The following is a 6,000-nucleotide window of genomic DNA, read 5'->3' as shown; positions in this document are numbered from 1 at the left end:
GCATAAGTTTGTTTTTTTTCGCTCCTTTCTTAGTGTCCTATGACAGACGTACGTATACGTTATTCCGGCCTTCTTATGCTAGGTACATTATTATTCGATCGTCCACGTCCGGGATGTAACGCATCCGGAATTGATATTTAAAATAAATTTCCTAGATGCAAAACGGCAAAACATTCTCTCGTTGAAGAACGCAAATGTAAAGTGATTACGTTTCACTCTCTCTCTCTCTCTCTCTCTTTTTCTCTCGTCGTGTTACAAATATTCAGTTAACATTTAAATACCATTTTCGCAGTCAAGAGCAAGATCTGTGAGTGCAAAAAATTTGTGTGTGTGGTAAAGCGACGACCCATAGCTATCTTCTTCTTTGTTTAGCACGGCTTTTGCTCTGCGTGATCTTACTGCACGTGCGTGGCGTGCACTGACGGAGACACTTGTACCTCGTTTCTCTTAATTATGCCATTCTTGTAATCGTGTTTCGGGTCCGATCGCATCGCTGTCGGAGAAAGATAGCCATAGGCGGTTAGAGGGCTAATTTAGGCAAAGTTTAGATATAGCAGCCCCTGCAAAAATCGATATTCACTACTAAACTTTTTGTAGCAACACACGGGTGTAAGATTTATCGACGAGATTAATACGCGCGATATTGGACGACCATGTACGATCACGATGAATGTCTATTAACAGTCCCAATTCATTGAAAAGTTTCGACCCCGGCAAATATTTATTTATTATTTAAATATTGCATGTTATCCCTTTTCCCCGTGACAACACATGACACGAACATCCAACAAATTTGAATGAGTTTGATCAGTTGCACGAGTGTAACCGGTCGCAATAACAGCCACCAACGTAACAAAATTCTTAAAGGAATTATATTACTTATATGATTTGTAATCTACGACATTGAACGTACGCGTGCATGTTTAGTGTTAGTCGCGCTTTATTAGTCCGACCCCATGATTTCACGAAACGATTTACAGAGTGGAGGTCGACTAAGAAATCGACAGTGTACTCCGGTAACATTATTGCGTCGGGAATTATTCTAAGGTCGACACAAGACTCACCCATTACGTATCTCACGCTACTAGAAAGGAGTACACGTATTATTATACAATTCTACATGCAGAACGATACTTTCGTAGTAAATCATTGTTCTCATGGAGTGAAACGATCATCGCGCTTCGATCATCTTAACCGTAAGGCGTGACGGAAGAGCAACCCAGTCGTGCAAAATCGTAGAAACATTGAATCGCCCGTGAATTCTGCGAAAGTATTTTTCTGTTTGCTGGTTGACAGACGAGGGGAATCGTACAAGTAGTCGAATTAATAATTAACAACGGTTTCCGCCGAGCTTAGAATCTCCTGTACGACGTTATGCCGAGGAACGGGAACGGAAATCGGGAGCTCTGCGGCTGCGGGCCCGTTTGCTGAGTGTGGATCGGCGAGTACGGCGGTTGCTGGAGGAGCGGGGAACTCTGTTGAGTTTGCAACGACGACAAGGACTGCCCGGGGGTGTGAGAGTGTAAGTTTTGCTGATGATGCGAATACGAGAGCGCGTGATGGCAGGGAGAGGACTGCGAGTTGGTCGGTGGCGGGACGTTTAGGACGTTATTCGCTATGCTAATATTACCGGGCATGTTGAGACCGTTAGGACTGTTGGGGATTGTCAGATTCTTCGGTATACCGAGCGCGTTCGGGAGATTCATATTCGTTTGCAAGCTAGGCGGTAGAGAGAGAGTAGCTGACGTAAGATAATGTACGTTGAAAGATGGACGGGGGGGCTAGTAAAGCCTCATACCTTCTTCGAATTTGACGATCAGAGGATCGACGGCGGGACTGCCGATAAAACTACCAGCCTCGCTGTTTCCTCTACCTTGGTCCGATTCGGTAGTACTGCTGCCGTCATACTTTGCGTCATCTTTACAAACAGGATGGAAAAACAAAATTCTTTCTTTTATCATCTTAGCTTTTCCGTCTTATGTCCTATTATCCATTATCAAGCGTAACTTTTAAACCATTATTAACTTTATGTTATTAATAATATATACAAGCTATATGCATTTACTTTCTAAACTTTAAAATTACTTTATCTTTAAATCTAACATTTCCTTCAAAATGAGCATGTATTCTGAATACATTTCTTGGCATCAAAATTACTAGAATAAGCTTTTCTTATTGTCGCTAATCGAAAACAAATCTTACAGTAACGAGAAATACTTACCTTGACGGTTCAACCACTCCTGATTCGGAGATTTCGTTGCTATCTCTGTGGCCTTTACAGGATTGATGGGATCACTGATAATATTACGTGAATTTGTATGCATGAATGGACAATGCGGCTTTCTACAACCTCCGGGTTGCGTTTCCCAATAACAGGGGATTGATTTGCGATTTTTCTGTAAAATACAAGACAAATTTAGGTTTAAATGAGTATTCATAATTTATTTATTAGATTTTGTGTTAAAAATTTAAAATTTTAAAGTAAATTAATTTATATTAGTTGATTGAAAGTTTTCTGAAATACATATTGTACATATTGCCCGTCATTCTTGTGAAGGGAAATTAAATTTTGTTGATTTAATTTTAATTTTTATTAACAGAGTAAATATATTGGAAAATGTATTTGGAAATAAAAAAATTTTTTAAAGTTTAATTAAAATATTTCATTTACAATGAGATGATCATTTATTTATAAATAAAATTTTAGTTATTTTGTGGTTATTATTAGTAAAGACAAAGGAGTTCAAAAAGTAATAATAGGACAATTATCATTATTATTATTTTGACGTTAAGAGGATTTAATTTTTTTTAAATAAAATTGTATGGGAGTTCCGGTTTGTTAAAGGTTGGTTAAAGGGAATTAACAGTTGTCAAAATTTAGTAGACTTGCAGTAGATATTCACCTTTAATTCCATGTGCCGGAAATTACAGTGTTCATTAAGGCAATTTCCTTGTTGCCAATATGTACACATGGTTTCACAACCCAGAGCAGACGGTTCATGTCTGTATGGGCACAAGTCACCCTGTAAAAATGAAAATCACAAAACGTGTTAATTGTTCAATAATCACATCTTACATTTGTTACCATTTACAAGAATAATATAACCACTTGCAGTGCCAGATTATATTGTCAATACTGCAAGTGGAGTAATGACACAAAATTGTAACAACAATTAGTAACTAGCAAATATGTAGATACCATGGAATGCCTTAAGTATGATTTGATCATCAAATCACGTATAGATCAAACTCGAGAGAAATACATAATTAACAAAAGAAGATGACAGTAAATCTTGTCATCAGCAATATCAATATAATGTAATGTATCAAACACAAGTGAAGATAATATTGATAGCATTGGCAAGAAATGCATGCCTGTTGATAAGTAATACTACAAATATCCTTCTCATGGTGTGTGATCGGATACGTTATAAAATATTCACATGCAACGAATGAGATTGTAATAATACGGTGTAGTGAAAAACTACATCATGCGACAAGTAATGAAGCAATTTTATTGGCATTTAAGAGCTGTATTAACGACACACCCGATTAGCAATGTTTGCACTTGAATTTTTGTAGTTGAAAGATTTTTGTCAACATGGCATCAAAATGGCCGACCTAACCTCGGCGAGCAAGACCGGATCGGAGCAATATGGAAGGATTGTCTCGTGTACTTGCGAAACAATACTAAACGGATCTCGGCGGCGCGTGTTTAATGACAAATTCCAGAGGGGCAGGAGGAAGGAGCTCGGGGATCCACCTACCTTCTTGCATGTGGAGTAGTAGAAGAAGTAGCAGTCCAGATTCTTGTGATTGTGCTCCATTTGTAAGAACTTGTAAAACGACGAGTGATCGTGCTCCTTGCTGAAAAAGACAAAGAACAGAGAGGCTTTAGTTGAGTGTCGGTGAAACGATGGGCAAGCCGGCCTGCTCGTTGCCGAATCACGCGAAGCTGGCGTGGCTCAAAGCGAGCGAATTCATGCGGACGATTCGCGCGTGGTGGTCGGAGCATTACCATTTTGTTCGGAACATGATTGCGGCTGTGTGCGGACAGTCTCGGTTTCCCGACTCGGCTCAGCTCGACTCGATCTCGTAACTCTCGGCACCACAGTCAACGCGTGTTGTTACGAATCAACTGACGAAGCCGAATTCAAACCGAGGTCCCTGTGAGGCCACAACAAATATCGGGGAAACGCGCGGAGCTTACTCTCAGTTTTTTCAGCGCGTCATTCGGCACCGTGTACATTTGTTGCTGTGTATACGTACCTTCGGTCGCGAATCCCACGGTGACTCCTTTTTTTCGCCGCTTGCTTTGCCGCACACACAAAATCCACTCAAACAGATTCGCTCAGTCAAACTTGAACATGAGTGTCGGTCACCTCGATGTGCTCTCGCAGTCGCAGGCCTGACGAGCATGCTGCTACCACTGCCACACTGTTGCCAACCGCTCCGCGACTGTTGCGCTTGTAGCGGGTTATTCAAACGTAAAAATGGAGTAGTAATGTTTTTCCATGGTTTTTAATAATTTTCTTAAAACTTATTTAAATAATTATTCAATTATATAAATAACAATTAATTAAACAATAATTATTTAAATAAAATAGTAATTGTTACGAATAAGTAATAAGAATACTTGAACAGTTTAGCAACACGATTTTATATAGTATAATTATTTTAAATATTTTGTTTTTTAGTAAATAATATTCTATATTTTATAATTACGATTATAAACAGTATGGTGTAATAATGTATGTGATAATGTTTGGTGAATGAGACAAGAAAGGAATTCATTTTGTAGAAACATTGCAATATCTTCTGCGACTTTGTAATAACTTTATTGAGAAAATGATATTTATCCTCTTTACATTTCGAAAAGACGAAATTACAATTTGGCCATCATTTTTTTAATTCCATCAAAAAAGCTAAAAATATAATCATTATATACTAATGCTTGTACAATTTATCGCTTAACTAATGATAACGTAATATCTTTGTTACAGTAACTTGAAAATGAACATGCAGAAGATCACTGAAAAAGATAACTTCCTCAAGCTTTAAAATTTAAAGAATGTTGTTAATAAGGTTGATGTTTATGACAGTTTTTTTAACGATATTAATTTCATTCGATATCATGTTGGTGGAACAGTTTTTACTCCATTTTATCTATTTTATCAGCTCTCTTAAGGAAACCATGTTTTTCAGTGATATCCTGCATATTTCCAAATTACGTAACTCATTCGTTTATATTGTAGTATCATCAGCGTTGACTATAATATTTTATCTTAATATTGGTAAAATAGATTTGTATTAAAACATTTCAATAAGGTACATTCCACGTACAAAAAACAAAACTAGTATAATCCCCACAAGTCATATAATATTGAATAAATTATTGTAACATTTCCATAACGAAAGCTACGTAGAAATAGTGAATACAGCAAGCATACATTGATTATCTATGCTCTCCGTGAACAAGGTCTGGAATTGCACAACCCACTCTTGGGATTCATAGCACTTTGATATTGAAATGACAATCTTCAAATGTATACACTATATATTTCTACTAATATATAAAATAGGTTCATTTCGTAAATTATGGCTGCATCGTTATTTCAGACAATGTATCACATGGCTGCTAACATACGATATCAATTTACGAAATGGGACCGTCGCTCATGCATAAATGGCATGATTTTTTCTCTCTCTCTCTCTTCCTCTCTCTCTCTCTCTCTCTGTCTCTTATATATATACATATATATATATATATATGTAACATTTTTTGAATTTTTACTATAACTAGAGCAACTATTACAAAGTATTATGTATATAAGTATTATCTATAGAATTAAACACGTTTCGCGCGCGCGCGCACGCGCGTATAGTGAGAATTCTCACTTGCTGATAACGCTAAGCTCGAAAATCTATCGATAAAAATAACACATGGCTGAAGTAAAATTCACAACATGTCAAAAAATGAACAACAATCAATATAAGAAC

General features: G+C 37.1%; 1 protein-coding gene across 1 annotated transcript in view; it reads right to left on the bottom strand.

Annotated features, from left to right (window-relative positions):
- The window catches only part of LOC105279149 (zinc finger CCCH domain-containing protein 11A), an 11,805-nt gene extending 7,396 nt beyond the window's left edge, over window positions 1-4,409 (bottom strand). The window contains exons 1-5 of the mRNA XM_011338724.2: window positions 4,270-4,409; window positions 3,768-3,867; window positions 2,904-3,023; window positions 2,222-2,396; window positions 1,799-1,918 (exon numbers count right to left, since the gene is read on the bottom strand). Of these exons, the coding sequence (XP_011337026.1) occupies window positions 1,799-1,918; window positions 2,222-2,396; window positions 2,904-3,023; window positions 3,768-3,827 (475 nt within the window). The 5' untranslated portion in view covers window positions 3,828-3,867; window positions 4,270-4,409. The remainder of the gene's footprint in view (window positions 1-1,798; window positions 1,919-2,221; window positions 2,397-2,903; window positions 3,024-3,767; window positions 3,868-4,269) is intronic.
- Window positions 4,410-6,000: the final 1,591 nt, after the last annotated feature.

The sequence above is a fragment of the Ooceraea biroi genome, chromosome 2 (genome assembly GCF_003672135.1).
Source record: "Ooceraea biroi isolate clonal line C1 chromosome 2, Obir_v5.4, whole genome shotgun sequence".
Lineage (NCBI taxonomy): Eukaryota > Metazoa > Arthropoda > Insecta > Hymenoptera > Formicidae > Ooceraea > Ooceraea biroi.
Note: the sequence above shows the minus strand (reverse complement) of the source record. Positions and strands in the feature narration are given on the sequence as shown.